Source organism: Buteo buteo, chromosome 26, assembly GCF_964188355.1.
Source record: "Buteo buteo chromosome 26, bButBut1.hap1.1, whole genome shotgun sequence".
NCBI classification, from domain to species: domain Eukaryota; kingdom Metazoa; phylum Chordata; class Aves; order Accipitriformes; family Accipitridae; genus Buteo; species Buteo buteo.
The window spans coordinates 2,219,934-2,242,024 of NC_134196.1; the positions used below are offsets into that span (position 1 = coordinate 2,219,934).

Genomic DNA, 22,091 nt, shown 5'->3' on the forward strand with positions numbered 1-22,091 from the left:
GAACATAATGAAATGACAATGAAAAAATTATTTCATAGTATTAGGCTTGTAGAACTTTATTTTTAAACTCTGAAAATGATTTTTTCCCAACCCACTTAAATACAGGAAAGCTAAAACACAATCCTAACTGACAAAAAACAGGTTGTAGTTCAAAGACTTCCAGTCTGAGTAAAACAATGGAATAACAATGTATCCAGCTATACTACCTATATATCAAATTTCTCTTCACAGATATTGTGTCCATGTTCTTCATAATCTTCTCTAGTTACTACCATGTCTTCAAAATCATCGTTTTCAGAAATGAGCTTCCCACCTTCCCAAGAATAAGTAATAGGGCTGAAAAATGAACAAAGGTATTGTTACTCATCTGTAAGTTCATTTCAAATAGAAGTATGCAGTGATGATTTCCAAGACTTTTACTTAGCCATACCTATTTAAAAATATATTTTTGATTGCTAAATCAAACCACCCAGCTCCAGACAAGTTATGAGACAAAGTCTGAAATTTTAGCAGGGCTAACTGACTTTGCTTTTTATAAAAAGCAAGTGCCTCTTTGGGGGCATGTGTGAAGGGGTCAGGACGTGGAGATGTCTTTGTATTTGCTTTGCACAGGAATGATTCTTTAGTAATATTTTTAAATACTCTTCAATAATACTTTAAAAAAAGTGAAGACTTTTCTGTACTTTCAAGACATACTTGTTTTGTCTCAACTGTACATGCTCTGCAAAGATGTTACCCCTTCCAAATCCCTGAAGTGGCTACATGAATAATGACATGGCAGCATTCAGATCCTGAAATTCTTCTAAGTAAAAGCCTAATCTCTAACCTTGCATACTTATGTAGCCACTTAATGATAATACAGTCTTATTTATCTGTTCACAATAAAAAGACTGATCCTGAAAACACTTCACTGATTTAAAACCTTCTTGTACAGTTTTGGTTCACTTAGTATTTAAATTAACCCCTTTACTCAATCTACCTTTTTAATCAGCAAAAGAAATCCTACTTTACAGTTTGTTCTGCCAGAAGGACAGAGCTTGTCCTGTACAGTTTAGAACTTACTTTTCAGGAAGAACAACAGAAACATCATAATCAGTTGGAGTAAGACATCGAACTTCAGAATAAACCCGATCTCTGAAGCCTGGAAAAAGGGTATTTCCCCCCGTCAGAACTATGTTCTTGAAGAAATGAGGCTGCATTTCTGTAAAAAAAAAAAAAAAAAAAGCAAATCTGTAGAAACAGACTGAATGTATATTTAAAGGTTTTTTCGCAATTTTGTTATGAACTGGAACAGAAGAAAGAAATACACATAGAAGAATTTTATGATCATCTAATGATCACATCAGTTAAATTGTTTTATTGAGAAATACAAAAAAGTGATTAATCATCCTCTGTTCTTCATGATATTTAGAATTTGGCTTTGATAACTACTGTTTTCTTATATTGTCTATTAAATGTCATGTCTGCCAACACAATTCCCCTCTCAAAAGGGATTTTAAATGATACATTCTTTTAAAGAGTACAAAACAATAGCCTCAATGCCACCATACTTATGTGGTATGACAAAACCTATGAAAGTCTTCTTTGTAATAATAACATTCTTTATACCTATATCATCTGTATTACTTCTGACAAGCACAGCAGTCAGAAAGGTCTTATACTTTGATGCTTAAATTACTGAGTTTCATCAGTTTCATTTTTCTCCTCAGTTTCATTTTTCTCTTCTTCAGTGAAGAAAGGTATTTTAAAACACAGCTAAAACTAATTTCAAGTATATTGCATCATCAGTGTCAAAGGCAGGTCACATTAGGAAAGGATGTTAAGAATTAAGTCTACAGCAATTAACCGAAATGAGTAGAAACCAATCAATGAATCACCCCAAAACTATGTTTGCCTAACAGAGAATCTTGTAGCCAGACAGTTCTAGAGTATGTGACACACACAGGAAGACAGAACAGTTCACAACAACTTAGTAACTGGCATATTGATGGTACCAGCTTCTTAAGACACTTTGGATGCTTAAAACAAACAAACAAAAACCCAAAGCAAACCAAAACAGAACAACACACCCCCCCCCCCACGCACTTTTCAAAATACTTTTAGGTTATACCTTCAGGTAAATTCTGAATGGAATAAACAATGGCTTCAGGAATTCCCATCTCTTGAATACCAATATCTGAAGGATGGAAGAGTATTTCTGGAACTGCAAATCTTTCATTTGTTAGACGAAGTATTTGTTCACCAGTCTTGTATTTTCCACTTAACACCATCTCTTCCCTTGGCTAAATTAAAGACATGAATAGTAGCCACTGCTTAAGAAAAGAAACTACATCCTAGAGTATTCAGCTGATCTTTTTCACATACTGGTAGGCAGTATAGTCTACGTTAAGTCATATTATCAACAAATCTTTTAAGAATAATACATACTCTTGTATTAAATCTGAAGTGACTTTGCTCTTATCAACTGCAGTTTTGCCTAAAGCAAAATAAAACAGGTATGCAAGAGAGTGGCCTTAAAATACTGGGACTGCTTTCAAAACTATGGCCAACTCAGTAAATGAGATAAAATTGTTAACTTGTCTTTGTTGGTATGAAGACTTTTCAGGCTCTTCTATAACATGACTTTGAACCTCCTACCTACTAGAAGTAGGAATTTTACCTAAATATGTACTAGGGTATTTAAATGACATTCAGAGAGACTTACAAAAAAGTATCAAAGCAGAGAAAACATTCTCCAACTTAACTTTAAAAAAACCCCCAACAATAATGATATGAGTAGGTTGTATGACAAAGCACAAGCATAGAAAGCTACAAGTATTAAATAATAAAACATAAAATGCTATGCTGGAAAAACAGTATTTAATTTTCATCTCAACTTCCCAAGGAAAACTTTACCAATTAATGCACAGCACTGAAAAAAGTTACCATACAGCATTAGAAAAAAGAAAGTCTTTTTAACCTGTCTACTAGACTTGTGCAGGGGAAGTCCAAACAAATATACTTCAAAAACCATACTATCATTACCTTACAAAATCCCTTTTTGATTGTGCTGAAGTCAGGCAAAACATAATCTACCATTACAGTATTTTCCTCTCCTTTCAATCTGAAAGAGAAGAATGTAAAATATAACGTAATAAAAAACAAGTTCTAAATCCCAACTGGTTTATAGTGACAAGACTTTGACTTAACTGCAAAATTTTCTGATTAAGAATATAGCATTATTTGTATATACAAATAGATTATTCAGAAGTACCAACTTTTAAATTTAGTATGATTGTATACGTACTTGGCAATGTCCATGTCCTTGTAAAAGTCTTGAGAAACGTAACACACATCTTCTTTCACTTGATTAATTACATGTGTTTCATCCATAACATGTAGCTGCCTGTGAAGAACAAAAACCAAAACCACAGAAGTTTGAGAATAAAGTCTTAGCGTTACCTGTCCAGTTTTCCACTGGAGATGAACAACCATAGTTTTCAAATGACAGAAAGCTACTGTCTCAATATCTAAAACTTGTATTCAATGTACAAAAGCATTCCTGGCCTACTGGAGTTTAGTATTTTCCTATTTCACAGTTCAATACAAACATCTACCTGCATTTGCCCAATGTCTTCATAAGAAGTATAGCCATAATCCTGCAATTAGCTCTACTAGCAAAGACCTTTACCTAGATAAAGTTCCAACCTAAAGCATCCTAATGAAAAGTTGATCCTATTGAATTTTATTTGTGGTATTGATAGAATCAGTTTGCAAATTGAACGATGATCTGCTGAGACATCTCAGAAAATATGTAAGGACTTGTATAATTGTGAACACACAGGTAACCTCAGCAACTTCAAAAGCGCTGGCACTTTAAAAACTAACAGCCTAATTCTTCAAAGAGCTTAAGCTCATCTTAACTCACCTTGAGCTGAAGCTCAAGACTGTATCTAGCAGATTATAACAGACAAAAATTCCCTTCTTTAAACAGCATTTAATCTAAAATTCACAGAACCAGTAAGAATATCGCCACAAACTTCTAGCTCATTTCATACCAGGTCTGAAGACGATGATCAACGTGCTTTACCTGTAAGAGATTATCTCCTTCAGATGGTTGGTTAAGAGTTTTCCTCCAACGTTAATCCTAAAGAAAAGGAGTAACACAAGGAATTCTGTCATTATTAACTTCAGGCATAGCAAACAATTCTTCTAGGAAATACACACTGCAGTTTACCTGATGATTGCCTCTTTCTTCTTTTTACTTCTACAGTAAGGTACAATGTGTGTAAAAGAGTATCCACTATCCACGATGATACAACATAACTCAGATGGATTATCCCGGAAATACCTGTGCGCACTAAGAGCTCCAGCTGAAATACAGAAAATTTCATCCAACTTTTATATGAACATACATTTTTAGAATTTACATTGATAAGAAAGTGTACTTTCTTCCTATTTTAAATGCCTTTGACAGACTTCTAAGACCTCAATACATAATACTACAGCCAACACATGAATTAATTTTGACAGTAGATAAAATGAAGTATTGTATATGCCCCCATTTATTCTTTTTCAATAATTCCAGTCCATGTTCATTTTCCTCTCGTGAAGTCCAAGCAGACTGATCACACCACAAGTTATCAAATCTATCTAAAGGAGTATCCTATGTCCAGCTATCTTGCGGAAGGGTTGTGATGTTATTTACACATTCCCTGTAAGATACATTTCTTTATCGTAACGCTGCATTTTATTTGCTAATACAAAACAACACCAAACAAAAAACCAATCCCACCCCCAAAAAAGGAAAGCTATCAAAGACTTCATGCAAATTTTTGGTAGACTTTGTCAAATGCTATCCTGCTTCAAAATCCATCCGTTATCTCTGTCATCCTGACTCTCCTCAAATGTCCTTTAATTATATACCATGACACTCTTAAGAAAGTAGTGTAAGAGTACAGCTGGAATTTCTAAAAATTAAAAAGTTTAATCCAGTTAGAGTACATATAGGAACATATCACTCAAGAGCCAGGAAGGAAATGAAGTAATTTCTTCACTATCTTTACATATACAGGTGTGTGCATATGCATGTGTGTGCGTGCATGCAAATTCATTTATTTATTTATAAAGTTAACCTTCAAAAATAGATAAATGCAAACTAGAAGGAGACAGACTCACCATTTACTCTAAGAACTGCTTGAAATTGATATTCTTCAAATAGAATTTCATTCATGGATTCTTGTATTGAACTGAAGTTAAAATAAGGTTCGGTAATAATAATATTGGTATCTACAAAATCCACCTATGAAAAATACATTAAGACTGTCATTACACAAAACTTAGAAATTAATATTCCATTACCATATTTTGCAGCAGCTGAAGATGGTGTAAATTTGAAGACATGATTACCACTTGCCATATCTGTTTATAGAAGCCAAGCTTAGAAAGTTTTAGGTTTGTTTAAACACTTCATCAGTAGTGATACAACTTTATCAAATAAATGAGTAAAAACGTAATAGAAGGGAATACCTTCATACATATTCTGCTCCTGTTGCCATCCTTACAAATCGTAATCCAACATTTTAAAGAGACAGCCATAAAGGAACACTACAATACTAATGTAAGATACTTTACACTAATCCTGTCAACTACAGAAAGGTAAGTCTCTTCAACAGCTCAGCACTTGCATCACAAAATTACTTATCTAATAACCAAAGATGAAGTCCTGCACAAAGTAGAATCAATAGTAAAACTCCCAAGTGAGACCAGCAAAAGATCCTGGGCTTTCTGCATTTACCGGTATCTCAAACTCCTTTAGAGAGGACTTCAGAGGGTTACTGCAATCATAACTGGATACGGCCCTAAACGTATTACCAGCTGTATCTCTCGGTAGTCTTCACTCATGAAAAACAATTAAAAACAAATTCTCCTTGAAACCATGACTACATTGAACCTAGTTCCAAAACTAAAATGAAAGCTAAGTATCAAAAGCCAGCACTGTATATTTTTATGTATGCAGACTAAGATATTTTGAGGCATTACTTTCATTCTCAGTACCACTCTGCCTCCTAGGTGTTACAAAACCCCAAAAACTTTCAGAGTATATAACATTTTTTTAAAAGAAAAAATAAAAGGGAAGCCTTACTACACTTCTTGTGCTAAATCCAGTTCGTGTGATAAGTAAGAAAAAATGAGTATCAGATATTTATATTCTATACATTCAACTTACCCATAGGTAGAAAATGGTTAGCCAAAGATCGTTACTTAAAGTGTAAGTCTTTTGGCCTACTGACCTAGCTCATCACTCTCTTTTACATCAACAGTTTCTTGATCTCTAAACCACACTGTATCTGTCTATTATTATTTTTACTAACTTGAACTCTTAATTGTATTGATGTGAATTTCTTAACGTATGTGAACTGAACTCAGTATGAATACACACAAGACTAAAAAGTTTAAAGGTTTTTTAAATTCCTACACCAGACCTCAAAGTAAAAATTTTCTTCAGTTTGCAAAAAAATAAATCCCTGTGATCCTAATTGAAGGCACTTTCGAAAAGAACAGCAATCTCACCCGTTCTATTTAATATTTGATGTACTTATGTTGATTCCATTAGTCAGTAGTTAACCTACACAAAACCTGTAATTAAAAAAAGGCTCTTACTTGATACATTTCTTTTCCAAAAAGATAATCCCACACCTGTCTCTGGACATCCCAGTTCACCAAGTAACCCTGTAGGAATTTAGAAAAAAAAATTTACACTATTTAGAAAATAAAATAATACTTACAAAAAATAAAATTACTAGAAATCAAAAAATGTCAAGTGATTGATAGACTGGTAAAATAAAGACATTTGAGAGTAAAAATGTGTAAATTTACATTTCTATGCTAAGGAGTAAATGTTACATAGGATAGTTACAAGTGTTTCCCATTGATAATTTAATTGCTACACTACGAAAACAATGTAAATCGTGTTTCCTATATACATTATTCTCTTTGACAGAAACCTGTCAGTCCGACCTCGGTGCTGGGGAAGGTTACGGAGCAGATCACCTTGAGCGCCATCATACAGCAACTACAGGACAACCAGGTGATCAGGCCCAGTCAGCGTGGGTTTGTGAAAGTGTGACTAACCTGACCTCCTTCTGTGACAAGGTGACCCACTTAGTGGATGAGGGGAAGGCTCTGGATGTTGTTTACGTGGACTTTAGTAAAGCCTTTGACACCGTTTCCCACAGCATTCTCCTGCAGAAACTGCCTGCTCATGGCTTGGAGGGGCATACTCTTCGCTGGGCAAAAAACTGGCTAGATGGCCGAGCCCAGAGCAGTGGTGAAGGGAGTTAAATCCAGCTGGTCACAAGTGGTGTTCCCCAGGGCTCAGTACTGCGGCCAGTTCTGTTTAATATCTTTATCAATGATCTCGACAAGGGGATCGAGTGCACCCTCAGTAAGTTTGCAGATGACACCAAGCTGGGAGGGAGGGTTGATCTGCTGGAGGGTAGGAAGTCTCTGCAGAGGGGTCTGGACAGGCTGGATCGATGGGCCAAGGAAAACTGTATGACGTTCAACAAGGCTGAGTGCCGGGTCCTGCACTTGGGTCACAACAACCCCGTGCAGCGCTACAGGCTTGGGGAAGAGTGGCTGGAAAGCTGCCCAGTGGAAAAAGACCTGGGTGTGCTGGTTGACAGCTGGTTGAATATGACCAGCAGTGTGCCCAGGTGGCCAAGGCGGCCAACGGCATCCTGGCCTCTATGGGAAATGGCGTTGCCGTCAGGACAAGGGATGTGATTGTGCGTTTGGACTTGGCACTGCTGGGGCCGCACCTCCAAGCCTGTGGTCAGTTTTGGGCCCCTCACTCACTACAAGGCCAACCTTGAAGTGCTGGAGCGCATTCAAAGAAGAGCAACGAAGCTGCTGAAGGGTCTAGAGAACAGGCCCCGTGAGGAGCGGCTGAGGGAACTGGGGCTGTTTAGCCTGGAGGAGAGGAGGCTTTTGGGAGGAGACCTTATCGCTCTCTGCAACTGCCTGAAAGGAGGTTGTAGCAGGGGGGTGTCGGGCTCTCTTCCCGAGTAGCAAGCGACGGGACAAGGGGAAAGGGCCTGAAGTTGCACCAGGGGAGGTTTAGATTGGGTATTAGGAGAAATGTCTTCACTGGAAGGGGTATCAAGCCCTGGAACAGGCTGCCCAGGGAAGCGGTTGAGTCACCATCCCTGGAGGTATTTCGAAGACGTGTAGACGTGGCGCTCAGGGACACGGTTTAGCGGAATGTGGCAGCGTTAGGTTAACGGCTGGACATGATGATCTTAAAGGTCTTTTCCAACTAAACGACCCTATGATTCTATGATTGTTAAACGTCACACTGCTGAATTTGATTCTTGTATAATACTACATATAACCCTGCAGTCAGGACATATTGTATGAAAACTATTCCTTAAAACAATTTACATTTGGCTTATCAGATTAAACGCAGGATATTTTACTTACTTTCTGGAAAGGGAGAATATAAAAAAGACCGGAGGGATCTTTAATCTCATCCAGTTGATTTGCCGTAAAGGTTTTCAAGCGCGCAGTCTTGGATCTGAACTGACAGTTGGGAATAACGCTGGAAAAGAGGGGGAAGTTTCCTGTTCATCACGGCACGAGCCACGCTCGTTGTCTTTACGCCGCTTTCATGAGCAGTACATTTTTCGCTGCCGTGTTTCGGTTGTAATCCATTCACGGGAGCCGACCACGAGTGAAATCATCTCTAATTTCGCACACGCTGTCCCGGCCACGCCGGCCGCCTCGCCGCGGGGGGCGGGGCCACGCCGCGGGGGGCGGGGTCAGGCCGCGGGGGGCGGGGTCAAGAAAGCGGGGGCGGAGCCAGGCCGGGCCTGTCCGCGGCGTGCGCAGGCGCGCTGGCGGCCCGCTGCGCCGGTGAAGCGGGCTGAGGGAGAGGGATGTCGGGCTCCCGTAGGCCCGGGCGGCGGCGGGGAGCGGAGGGGCCGGTGCGGCGAGCGGGATGCCGGAGGAGCGATGAGATCAGGGGCCGCCCGCCCGTCCCGCCCTGCCCCGCCCCCTTCCCGGGTCCTCACCTGACGCTCGCGTGGCTGTAGCCGATCTTGGCGTTGTAGGCGCCGTTATCCAGCACCAGCGTCGCCATGTTCCCCGCGGCGCCGCGGCCGCCGCCGTCCCAGTATTGATCCGCCACCGCCGTGGATCTCTATGGTTACCATAGAGCGGAGGGGCCGCGCGCGCGCCGCGCTGCCTGATGGGACGCAGGCGTCGCGGCGGGGACCGCTTCCGGCAGCGCGCCCGCCGCTCACGTGGTGCCGTGACGCTTGGCGACGCTATTGGTCGGGCGTGACCCGGAAGTTCCCGCCAAGGAGAACCGCGGGCGACCGTGACGGTTCAGTGGGGCGGCGGCGGGGCCCGTCACGGGTGTCTGTGGCGGTTCAGTGGGGCAGCGGGTCCCGGTCACGGGTGTCCGTGGCGGTTCAGTGGGGCGGCGGCTGTCGTTCCGCAACCCGGCGCGTCGGGGAGAAAGGCGGTGGGTGGAAATCGCCCCGCGCGAGAACGCGGTGGGGCAACGGGGGCCTTTTCTGTGAGAGCGATGACGAAAAGCCGGTCGAAGGAACTCTCCAAGTCTCGTTTTGGAGTTTTCGAAAGCAGGGGTTCTTTGTTGCAGCGCTGGATGCACGGGGGATAATTCCACCTAGTGTGCATGCCACGGCTTTAGCACAAACAGGTTATTTAGAATAACTATTTGCATATTAATCAGATTAGTATACATATACATAAAAATAATTGCAACTGATTATCTCAGTACTGCCTACATCCGATCATGTGCAATGAAGGATGCCTTTGAGTCGAAGGGATGCTTTTGCGACCACCGACCCATTGAAGTTCTTGCTGGCTGTCCTTGAAGTCTTTGTTCTTCTCCTTGTTCTTTGATCTTGAAGCTTAACGCAGCTTCAATCACACGTGGTCAGTTTCAGCATTGTTCTCATCCAGCGTACAGGAACATCTTGTCATAAGAGCAAAGAACTGCAAAACTTACGAGTAACTACCTCTACTGGTTAATTGCTTGGCTATACTTTTGTCTATTGTTTCAATCATAGTGTTAGTATAAGATTTCTAATAATTATTTACCAAATCTCACTTTTACAGTCACCTAGCAGCAAACCAGTTTTCATGGCTGGTAGAAAATATTAAAACTATCAACATATTTAGACACACCATACAGAATGTATGTAAATATGCTATCAAGAGAGTGGCGCGAAACAAAAAGGGAGAAGGCGGTACGCTCCATCATCGTTATTTTACTGCTGCTCTAAGCGCCCTGTAATTAATGCTCTTACTGTAAACAGCATAAACCCCAGTGCTCTTGGTATTTGCTGTCACTGACCAGCTTTTGTTTTACCGCAGTCCGTGTCAATTACCATGCGGCTTCCTAGAGTCGCAGAACCGTAGAACGGCCCAGGCTGGAAGGGACCTCAGAAGATGATGTGGTCCAACCTTCCGTGGGACAGGGCACCGGGAGGAGGTGATCTACCACCCTGTCCAACCCCGTCTTGAGAACCTCGGCAACGGGGACTCCCCCACATCCCTGGGGAGGTTGTTCCAGTGATTGATTGTTCTCACTGTAAAAAAAGTTCCTTGCATCAAGAGGAAACCTCTCCTGCTGCAATTTATACCTGTTGCCTCTTCTCCTTGTGAAGAGAGAGCCTCCATCCTCTTTGTAGCCACTCTTTAGGGACTGCAATACTGTGATGAGATCCCCCCCTGAGCCTTCTCTTCTCCAGGGACAAGAGACCTAACTCCCTCCGTCTTTCCTCACAGGGCAGCTTCTCCAGCCCTTTGATCACCTGCCTGGCCTTCACTGGCCACCTTCATTTGGACCCTCTCCAGTCTGTCCACATCTTTTCTGAATTGTGGGGACCAGAACCAGACACAGTACTCCAGGTGTGGCCTGACAGGCTGTCGCAGATCACGATTTAGGAGTGGTTTAGATCACTTAAAGAATCACCATCAAAGGTATTCTCAAAAGTGATTTTAGCATGAATTATTAAAAGCGCCACTTAACAGAGTTCAATGGCAAGATTCACTCTGTTACTTACTACATGGAAGAAATATACAAAGGAAAGTCGAGGTAGAATGGATTTAGAATGATTTACACAGAGACCGGAGGTGCAAAGAGGTAAGGGAGACCCTCCCGTTGAGTCACGAGGTTCAGAGTGGACCCCCTTGCTTTCTGAACTCCTCAGAGAGGAGTGTAGGTGCAGCTGGATCCAGACTTAGTCCCAGGCTTGGTCAGCGGTTTATGGCTAATGGAATTATATGTGCACAATCGATCCTTTATGTCACTTAGGATTTCAAAGGTTAGTGTGCTGTTCATCTCTTATCTTCCATCCAGGCGTCCGGAGTTATTTTGCTCCAAAGCTCAAACCGTAGGTTTCCCAAAACAGTCTCAGGCATTGAATCTCATAAAAATAAATAATTTAATAGAGTGGTACAGCAGCAGGATCAGCTCGAGCTGGGTGCCTCCAGGGAGGGACTGACCAGAACAAAGAAATCCCTGGGCAATTATACCCTTACAGACTATTCACCTGCCCTTCATGCACTCTTCACACTCTTCACGTGCCTTCCACGCACCCTTTGGTCCAGTAGTGATTCTGGTCTGAGATCTTCTGACCCGTTGTTGGATTCCTTCACTGTCTCCAGACAGGCTGTTACTTTGTTGAGTTGCAGCTGCTGTTGATGGCTGTAGCCCTGAAACCTCCTTATTTTGTGATTTATGCTGGCTCTGGAGGCCCCTGTATTGACTAAGTAGGTACACATTCAGTACAAGTTCAGCAAATCTAGCTACTCATGCTAAGTGAAGCTAAGCGAACCGCATACTAAATCACACAACATTATAACTCTAAATGATTCATTCTATTTTAAAACTTACTTATTTAAGCTAAACGACTAATATCTCTTAACATTGAGAAGCGTCCCTGCTCAAGGGGAGAGTTGCCTGGTGTGCAGTCCAGTTGCCATCCAGGGAGAACTCAAATTGGGCTCATTCAACAATGTGTCCTTGGTAGAAGATCTCCTTGCTTTGAGGAGCAACGTTCAGAGGTGTCCCGATTCGAGGGGAGATCGCTGCCATGCAGCCACGCTGCTTAGCAGGGAGAGCTCAAAGCAGGCTCGCTTAGGCTGTCGTATTTATGGGACAAAGTGGTTGGCTCATAGTCAAATTGCATACAATGGGAGAGGTATGCACGAGACTCCTTGTACCTGCAACTTTCTTTGTTCTCACTGCATCGCTCTGCTCCTTTGTGGGTTTCCTAGAGGAGTTCTTGGCTCAGTCCTTTACCTCCTTTGGAGCCTGTACCAAACTGCTGCTGGTTTGGTTAAGGGCGGGTGGAGTACCTCCGTCACACAAGCGCTGAGCAGAGTGGGATGATCATGTCTCTGTCTCTGCTAGTAGTGCCCCTGCAGATGCAGCCCAGGATCTGATCTGCCTCGGTTGCTGCGGCAGCACGCTGCTGACTCCTCTTCAGCTTGGACCGCCAGGACCCCCAGGTCCCTTTCGGCAGGCTGCTCCCCTGCCACACAGATCCTAGCTGCACTGGCCTCTTCGCTCATGTCATCTCAGGTGCAGGATCTTGCACTTGTCTTTATGATGAGTTTTGCTTTATTACATGTTTTTCTTACCATCACCAGTAGCTTTGTTGTTATCCAATAAAACAGAAAGTGCATTACAGTTTTGTATCTGTATGTAATTGGCTTTCTCGGAAATCTCAGAACTTAAAAATAACTGCTACTCTGTATGATGACTCTTTACCCTAACAAACATCAAATGTCTTTCCATGAGCCAGGGTGTTCAGCAGAACGCATGGCAATCTGATTTTAGACCAATCCTCTTTATGTGCTTGTCAGTATCTTAAGGACAGCATCCTTAATCCCCACTGTAGCAGATACATTCTTTGGTTCTTGAGGAGAGGTCACAGGAATTATCAAAAGCCTGTTTTTCCGGTTCAGGAGTTTCTGGATTTTAAAGAACACTAAAGTGTTGGTTGTTCTCCTTCTCTGCCCACCAACAGGTATAGTAGTAGTAAATTTTGGTTTTGTAACTAAACCCCAAAATACACAAAACTTAGAGTTGTGACAAATGCTTTAGGTATTCAGTGTTACAGACAAACATAAAATATTACTCTTAAAATCACATAATTTTTACTTTATCCTTTTATTAATAAAGTTTTTAGAATAATAATTTAGACACAAAAGATTGTTATAGCTATTGCTAAATTTTGCCTTGTGAAAATGAAGGTGAAAGCCAGAATTTAATGAATCACTTTTTCTCTTCTAGATACTAGCTCCAGCTCTATGAGGCTTCATCTGTTATCATTCAATGACTTGTATTGAATTCAGAGTTACTTTTGGTTTGGTTTTTTTTTTTTTTTAGGACCTATAGGACAAGTCCCAGGCTTTTAACAGTTCACTTAGATTTATGTGTAGTGGTTGATACACATAAATATTTAAAATCTCTGGGAGCTAAAGTTGGTATATTTACTGTCATTGCTAACTGAGGGCAACTCACATATTTATTGAGTTTGTTTACATATTCACCGATGTATTGCAATGACTCTTCTGATAATGCTTTCTGTTGTTGTTGATATGAGTACCTAACAAAGACAAAGTCACTAATATAGCAAGGACAAATAAATAGGACTTTCAAATGTCCACATGGTAGTAAACCTCATACATTGACCCTTAAAATAGCTTAGAATTGATATTTTGTGATGCTCTTTAACATTGAGCAATGGTCTGCCAGACTACTTAAGCCTTGCACATCTGCATTTGAAGGCAGACCATCATCTTTTGCATTATGCATATGAAGCCATGCTGAATTTCTCATTCTGCATTTATGAAACAAACTCGCTGAAATGAAATCAGAACTTCTTAGGTCACATTTGCTACTGCTTTATTTAATGTGGAAAACAACAAATATTTTTTGTTAATTCTGTGACCTTCACGTTTCTGAAGTCGCTTGGGCTCTAGTTGTTTTTGGTTTTCTTACCTTTCAACTCTGCAGGAATGTGCAGCCTCAGAATGATTGAATGGTGTCAACTACAGAGTTTGCAGGTTCTTTAAAGCTTCCAAAGAAAGTTACCCTTGAGGAAGAAGTTACTGCATTCTTTGACCCTGACACAGGGGGGCATTATCCTCAACTTAGCATCCATAAACTGAACTCCACACACCTTTCTTTATATAGGTGATGGTGAAGGCCAGGCTGGCGGATGAGATGACTGCCTGATGGGAAACTCTGTACATCCTTGGGTTCTTGGGTCTTCTATTGAGTTGGAAGAGTTCACAGATAGGCCCTAGAAATTACCTCTGGTAAATATAAGCCAAAATTCTTCTTTGAGATCGTTTTAGTATCCTGGATACACTCGCAAGTGAGGTTCTTTCTTGCTGGCATGAGTGCCAGCTGCTCCGTAAGGGAGGGAAGCCAGGAGCTGAGGGGGATACTGTGTCCAGCAGGGCAGGACCTTGCCAGCCAGGGCCTGTCCCACCAGCCCCAGCCGGGGAGCGAGGCAGGCAGGGGTGGGAGGGCAGCCCAGAGCCCAGGTCAGCAGGCAAGTGTGTGATAATGAAGCAGGTCTGAGGTCAAGCCCATAAGTCAATCCTCAAGTCAGGATCAGGATCAGGTCTGGTGAGGTGAACAAGGGCCAGGCATAGCCCAGGGATCACCAGGCAGGTCCATGGTGACCAGGCAGGTCTGAAGTCAGCATGGAAAGTTGGTGGGTCAGGGTCCAGATCAGCAGGACCCATGGCAATACATAGGGTGATCCGCCACTGCAGCCACCCCTTTTCTTCTCCTGTGACACAGTTTCTCCTCACTGAGTGGGGAGTTGTTTTGGTAAATCAAGAGCAAAGAGCCTTGGTTGCTAAATGAAGAATTCCTACATAGCAATGTTTGCAAGTGAAAAGTAGTCAGGAAGGCTAAGCTACTCTTCCTCTTTGAGGTTATCATATTAAGGTGACAGCTATTGACACAAAGTCCTTCATAAATGGTTGCCTTTCCCTGTTCAGAGCAGGAGTTAGACTTTGGGACTTTGTGTCAAGGACCATTTTCACACAGGAGTGGTTTAATTATCATGAACATGCTAGCAGAAATTCATCTGCTGGCAAACATGCAACTGTGATTTGGAGAATCAGTCCAAAGTCTTAATAAACACAGTCAGGGGATATCCTGATACTAATTTGCATCAGGCTCTAAAAAGAAGTGTCACATACTCTGCTGGAACCAAGGGATAAGCTGGGCTCCTTATCACATGCCCTTCTAGTTCCCTGGGGTGGGGGATTGATCTGTGCTATTTTCCTCCATTCCTCCATTCAGTGTGCTCCAGGAGATGGGGGAGAACATGAGGTCACGATTCAGATCAACCCTGCCAGACAGGAATATTTCTGGTTTCCAGTTCTCACGTCAGTGAAGAGCCTCTGGACTTTTCCTTTTCTGCCAGGGCCATGCTTGCAGGACGCTTGAATGGGAACACACAGCATGGGTCCTGCTTTCCTTGCCCCTCCTATTTTCTTTCTTGATGAGAAGCTGATCCATCATGATGATGAGCATTGTTTCTCCAAGATACTGGCAGAATGTTTTCTAGTTAAGAAAATTGAACTTAAAACAGGAATAGAAGAGTTAGCTTCGTACACAGCTCATTCCCACTTTATAAATCCTTTTAAAGAATATAATGAGGTCAGTATTACACAACTGACTGATTTTTAAATGCCTGCAAAAATCAATTGAAAACGTTCATCTCCTGACCTATTTTTTCTGTTACTGCTTCATATTTCTGACTTAAAGATCCTTGGGGTTTTGGTTCATAGCATGTAAATTATTTATGTTATGTATATGAGAAGCAAAGAAAATAGTATCTGATATCTTTCCTTTGCAGCCCTAGACTATATTATAGAGGCAGCAAGCCATCCTTCATATAGAGGTCACATCTGAAAAGCTTGTTAGTTTTACAATTGTTATTTTATTTTTTTCTTTTTTTCCAGTTAATACTGCTCTTTAGGGTACTTTGTTACCCACCACTGAAATTCTTCAAGATACCTTTTCTGAATGAGGGACCCCCAGAGAAGAGGGTTACTGGATGAACAAAACTAATACAAGACATTTATTTTTTTACTGACTTGGAAATTTTGCTACAGTATGAGAAGCTATTATCTCAAAATTAAAATAACTTGTAGGCTTTATAGTTGCCACAGATACCCAGTGAAATGTAAGCACCTGGGGAACAACCTGATTTTACAAGTCTGTGGGTTTGAGTAATTGCTGAGGAATTTGGGTTAAGGGAAACATTATATATGTGTATATACATACGAATTTATTGCCATATGATTATAAGTTTCTGTCAGTAAGCTTTTCTTCCTTTTACCTGGCCTCGTTCCTTTGGTGCGGTGCTGTAGGAGCCGTAGCCATCCTGGCTTTCTGCTGGGCCAAGATCAGGCATGCGGCTTTTCGGGCAGGGCTTGCTGCCTGAGCAACTTTTCCACCTTCCTCTGGAAGAATAGATGGCAGGGTCGAATTTGTTGCTTCTGGGGTTGTTTGCTTGCTCGGTGTGTCATTTCAGAATGATTTTGGGGGTCCCAGATGGGAACAAATTTGAGGAATGCTTTTTGTAGCTGGAAATGAATATTGCTTATAAAACAGAGGTATAAAAAGGGTAAACGTCTCACTTGGCTAGTCAAGGTGAGTGTATTATGAAAGAGCTAGAGTAAAGGAGTTTATCTGAAAAACTTTAAATACCGCTTCTGTGAACGAGCTCTGCAGATCACTTGGGAAGAGCATGACGCGCAGGTATTAACGCACGCAGGTAACTAAGCATTTTATCAAGAGGAATTCTTGCTAGATGCTAGAACCTGGTTTTTGTTGTTGTTGTTGCTATTCTTGTTGTTACACAGAAGCCCTTTTAGTGGGCACTTTGTAACAGATTTCCAACAAACAATAACAACCGGTGTCGGTCACTCAGGGTGCGGGCTGGGCGCCATGGGGGTGAGTCCGGGCCCCCGGGGGACCCGCTCCACCGGCGGGGACGCAGAGAGACGCCTTTAGAGTTCTGGAGACGGGAAAGCTGAAGAGGGAGGAAAAGAAGCAGCCGGCGGGGGAGAGCGGGGAAAAGGCGGACGGGGCTGAGGCGCTGACCAGGCGGACCCCGGCTGCGGCGGGCTGCGGGTACCCTGCGAGCAAGCGAGGGTCGGCAGAGCCCCTTCCCCTTCTCCGCCTTCGCCTGCCCGGGGCTGCCGCTCCCCGACGCGGGGCGGTGGCTCCGGGTCCGTCCGTCCCTCCCCGTTACCGCCTCCGCCACCGCCTCCCCCGTCACTAGGCGATGCTGCAGCCAAGATGGCGGCGGGCGCTGAGTGAGAGGAGAGCGGAGGCAGCGGTTCCCGCTCCCGGCGGTCTCCCCGCTTCGGGAAGGGGAAGGCGGAGGGATGAGGCGAGTCCCCGGTGCCGGCTGGTCGTCGTGAGGGGCGCGGGCCGGCGGACGCCATGGCGGGGATTATCAAGAAGCAGATCCTGAAGCATCTCTCCAGGTCGGTGCGGCGCCGTGCCCCGGGTAGGCTGAGGCGGGGGGCGGCGGCGGCGGCACCTCCCGTTCCCGCGTCTCCGGGCGGAGAGCGGCCGCCGGGGCCTGGAGCGGGGCGGGGGGACCGGGCTTCGTTCAGCCCGCCGAGGGTGGAGCTGGAGCCGCCTCCTCGGGGCGACTCCTGGGGGCGGCCGGTTGCTTGTGCGGGGCTGTCCGGCGGTGACAGCCGCATCCACGGCCCCTAGCCCGCCCCCCCGCCCTCGCTCGGTGCCCCAAGGCCCCCGCCTGAGGCGAGGAGGGGGCTCGGCCTGCCTTGGCGCAGGAGTGACTCACCGCCGGGCTCCGGTCGCCTCCCCGCCGGGCAGACGGTGCCCGCCCCCGCAGCACCGAGCCGAGCCGGGCGGGGGCTGCCGTGGCAGCGGGCCCGAGCCCCCCACCCGGGAGTGGGAGCTGAGGGGGCCCGCGGGGCTTCCGCCCCTCCCCGCCCCAGAGCAGCCCGTGGCGGCGAGAAGGCGTGTGAGGGGGGAGCGTGGTAAGGAACGGGGGGAAAACCCCCAAATCTCGTCGTAATTCAAAGGCGGCGGGGCGGGGGGTGTTCACAGACGCCGTCCCGGCTGGTACGCTGGGTGGGGGTGCGGGGGGCTCGGGGTGTGGCGTGGCGGGTCCTGTCGCGACATCTGAGCTCTCGCAGGCGCAGGTGAGGGCTCCTGACAAAGGAGACGCGTTCCGGTGCACGGCAAAGGGGTGAAGTAAGTTCGAGGTTTTCGGGGTGCCTGGAATCCTATCTGACGTGCCTTGTGGGTTAGAACAGAAAAAAAAACCAAAGGAAAAAAAAACAAAAAAACAACCCAAAACCCTCTACGGTAAAATCTTGTAGCTGTCAATGTCACCTGCTGGAAAAACTACAGGAAGTACACAACCCGATTGATACGATTTTGAAAAGCCACTTTACGTTTCTCCCGTTTTCTAAAGAGAGACAAAAACCTCTTAGGTACTTGATGTGTCATGATACCGCAGCGTTGTTATTCTTTGGAGTTTACTTTTATAAATTAAAAAATACAGCCTGAAATGTTGGTCCCTTATTTGCTTATTTTTGTCAAAATGTTTTATTCTATTTTTGTGTGGTATTTCTGACAGGTGTTTATTTTCATCAGCGCTAATAAATAGAGAAAATCAAACCAAATTAAATGACAGATTGTCATTGGACTAACCTGTTGATGATGCACAAGGAAAACACAATTCTCATCCCAAACCTTTGATATCTATCCTCTAAAGACGATGTATGAAGCAGTAGTAGAATAATTTTTCTCCCTCGCCCTACTCCTGAGTTTTGTGGCTGGGAATGCTGGTAAAGAAATCTTGTTTCCACATGAAAATAACTGAGCCCTGTGTGAATGGAAATGCAATACGAAGATGTCATCAGCCTTGAGTCAAATGATTGTGACAAGTTTCATCATTTTTAAAAAGCTTATGGAATACGTCTAACAATCTGAGGTTTGCAAGCTGAAGTTGAGGCTTATGATCTACACTGTGTCGACATTAAAAGAGTGTGTTCGCTACCTAAAATATAGATAGTAGTGTTATTAGCCCCTTATTATGGGTGTTCTTAATCACATGATCAGATAATATCTTTTCTCCCTGCAGAACTGGTGCTTCAGTGGTTCCAGAAGTTGGTTACACAAGAAAACAGAATTCAAATGACATGAACACCTGTAAATCTGGTGGCTTTTTAAATTTGAGGAACTTGGTTTTCCAACAGAAATCATAATGTTGTTCTTTATTTCAGGTTTTTCTTTAATACGTTTTATAAGAACATGATTAAGGTAGGCTTCACACGCGGTTTTATTTCAATGTGGAGCCACATACATAAGAATTTCCTGTAATAAAGAGGGTGCCAAAGGAGACTTTCACTTTGTACTGTATTACTATATTGGTTCCTGTTCTGCAATTTTCATAGTTCCTCAAAACTGACACCTATCTGCCATCTTCAGCAAAGCAGGTATTAGTGACAGGATTAAAATGTACTGGAAGAAGTCCATATATAATAAAGGAAGAGTGGAAAGAATTATCCTGTTACCTCAATTTGCTTTCATTTTTGATGATTGTATTTATGTTTGAAGAATGCCAAGTCTAGTATGTACTTCAAAAAACAGAAGATATGAACTTGTACCTTCATTTATAGAGAAGTACTTTCCTTTTTTGCCACAAATCACAGAATTGCAGAATGGTTGAAGTTGGAAGGGATCTCTGGAGGTCAGCTTGCCCCCCAAATCATCATTGATTTAGCAATATTTGCCGTGAAGATTGCTGCAATATCTGTTACTGATCTGTTAGTGATTTTCAGCTGTCTTACTATCTAGATGCTCTATATGCAAATGTAAAAGCATTGTGTCATTCAGCAGCATAGTTTCCATTTAGCAGTTTACAGTGTTTTTAGATGAACTGATATGGACACTGGTGTTGTGAAGGAGCCTGTTAGCTAGGGAAAGTTTTTATGTAGGTATGAGTCTTTAAAGTCTGAGATCAAGAAGAAGAGGAAGATCCAAACTGCATTTTGGAACAGTTTTGGTATCTTAAATGACATTTTACCTTTGTAAAAGTTTTTTCTTATTGCTGTGTTACAGCTTAAGAACAGTGAAGGCAGTAGAGCTAATTTACTCAGCTTGTAACAAACCTGTATCTTATGTCAGGATTTGGTGATGAGATTTAGCTTTCTCATAGTCTTTTAAAAACTTTTTAAATGTAAGCTGTGTCCTCTGTCTTCAACATGTGTTGCTCTTCTCCAAGGCTGTGGAAGAAAATGAGGAGGGAAGGGGGTGGGAACACAATACTTCTTTTTGTTGTTGTTCTTCAGATTATGTTGTGCTTGGCGTAGGATATGAAACTAATGCTATCTGCTAGAGCTGAAGAGATGAGTTTGTCATTCGGAGGCTTTAATTTTTGTCAGCTCCATATTGTGTTAGATGTGGGGGTTTTGTGAATGTGGATGGTGGAGTGTCTTTATTTCATAATACACGTGCCCTAAAGTGAACCAAGTATCTGGATCATGGCATTATCCTTTACAAAGGTAGGAATGAGACACTGTGCGTAGGACTCTTCTGTGTAGTGTTGGGATCCTTTACTCTTACTGTGAAGGTTTTCCCCAGTGAACTAAAACTTGTGTTGAATCTTCATCTGTGCTGTTACATGCTTTCACAGGTGAGAGATTTCTTGTTGAACAGCACCTTTTATTGCAGCATTTTCCATGCACTGCTCTGCTATGATAAGAGCAGATACCCTTCAGTGTTCCTTTTTTTTCCTTAGTTAGACTTTGTACGCAAGTGTGTAAAAAGATGGTGTTAAAGATTTCAAGTAGGACTCTAGATTGCACTATGCAAGTTCAGAATAGTGTTCCTGTTGTACTATCTGTGGCTATAAGGGGATCATATCCACCACAGGGGTTTGAATCTTGAGTTGTTTGTATCCAAGATATTGACAGAGATTGGGTATTACTGACACAGACTTGTATAAGGGTTTTTCAGGTGTTTTTTGGCTTTTAGTATCATTGTCTGAAATTCCCGTTCTAGTTAATGAGTGGTCTGAGTCTTCTGTGTAAGTATCTGCAATATCCATGTCTTTCTGTAAAAAACAGTTTTGTTTATCAGAATATGTCTAAGCAGCATGAAGGAAAGCTTACAAACTTTGCCTCTATGTTGAGTTAAACAGCTCCACTGAGTATAACATTCTTCATCTCAATTAGATATTAACTCTTAAGTTTACCAATGATAACACCTACTTCAACTTAAAAAAATACATTCTTTGTTTGAACCTTATTTGCTATTTTCACAAAGAAAACAGTAAGAGGTTTAAAAGTGTTTGGTATGGCAGAAACCCCAATTGTTTTCGGTTTATGTAGTGTTCTTCATGAACTTAGACCCTTGCTTTTGCTCACCTGAGGCACTAGATGTGAAAATACTAACGTTTCAATAGAAGAAAATTGCAATAAATTTCATGACAATTTTTTTCACCTCATAGCTGGGAAAATCATTCTAAAACGCATATGAAGATTGATTTTACAAAGAACAGCATACTAATTGTATGGCTATCAGGAATCAGCTGGTCCTGCTATAAACACTGATATCCTACGTCATCTGGTACAACTTCACTGATATATGTGCTACCTAAATATTTGACCTGCATATCACCCTGCTTTTATAGCAGCAAGACATTCCTGTTTGGTGAGGGATGTTGCCATCTCAAGAGATCTGAGGTGACTCCTTTTAGAATCTACCAATGTAACATCTTTATTTGGCCAGAATGGGCTCATTCCTTCCTGTAACTAGATGATCAAAATTGTTTGGATGAACTTTGAAACTTCTGCTAGTAGCAAAAGAAGTAGAATTTTTGCTTATTGTCAGTTTTGTGTATTCCACTTCTATGTCACTTTAGTTTTGTGGAAGCTACCTGATTCTTTTAGCCAGCCATAGAACACAAAGTGTGTCCTTTTCCTAGACTAAGTTTAAAACAGCTTCTCTCTTTGCTTTGTACTGAAGATTTTAGAGTGTATTC

The 22,091-nt window shown here is 42.7% G+C and overlaps 2 protein-coding genes across 3 annotated transcripts in view; one reads left to right on the forward strand and one right to left on the reverse strand.

Moving 5' to 3' along the window:
- Positions 1 to 27: 27 nt before the first annotated feature.
- Positions 28 to 9,263, reverse strand: ACTR6 (actin related protein 6). The gene is made up of 11 exons (XM_075057922.1): positions 9,054 to 9,263; positions 8,464 to 8,581; positions 6,643 to 6,711; positions 5,158 to 5,281; positions 4,217 to 4,352; positions 4,070 to 4,126; positions 3,287 to 3,385; positions 3,025 to 3,103; positions 2,111 to 2,282; positions 1,063 to 1,201; positions 28 to 336 (listed from the first exon to the last, which is right to left on the reverse strand). Exons 1-11 carry the CDS (start codon positions 9,119 to 9,121, stop codon positions 207 to 209), a joined length of 1,191 nt encoding a protein of 396 aa, XP_074914023.1. The 5' UTR covers positions 9,122 to 9,263; the 3' UTR covers positions 28 to 206.
- An 8,085-nt stretch (positions 9,264 to 17,348) lies between these two features.
- BLTP3B (bridge-like lipid transfer protein family member 3B) overlaps positions 17,349 to 22,091 on the forward strand; it is a 61,551-nt gene continuing 56,808 nt past the window's right edge. For both annotated transcript variants that reach the window (XR_012654449.1, XM_075057876.1), the window contains exon 1: positions 17,349 to 17,550. Coding sequence is in view for 1 of the 2 variants with exons in the window: in XM_075057876.1 (XP_074913977.1) it covers positions 17,507 to 17,550 (44 nt within the window). In the remaining variant the exon portion in view is untranslated. The remainder of the gene's footprint in view (positions 17,551 to 22,091) is intronic.

Excerpts from the sequence above, each read along its gene's own strand:
- ACTR6 (XM_075057922.1), bottom strand. The coding sequence starts at position 9,121 with ATGGCGACGCTGGTGCTGGATAACGGCGCCTACAACGCCAAGATCGGC. Across the intron at positions 8,582-9,053 it reads TACAGCCACGCGAGCGTCAG|CGTTATTCCCAACTGTCAGT; the intron begins GTGAGGACCCGG and ends CCTCTTTTCCAG. Across the intron at positions 4,353-5,157 it reads AGCAGTTCTTAGAGTAAATG|CTGGAGCTCTTAGTGCGCAC; the intron begins GTGAGTCTGTCT and ends TCTGTATTTCAG.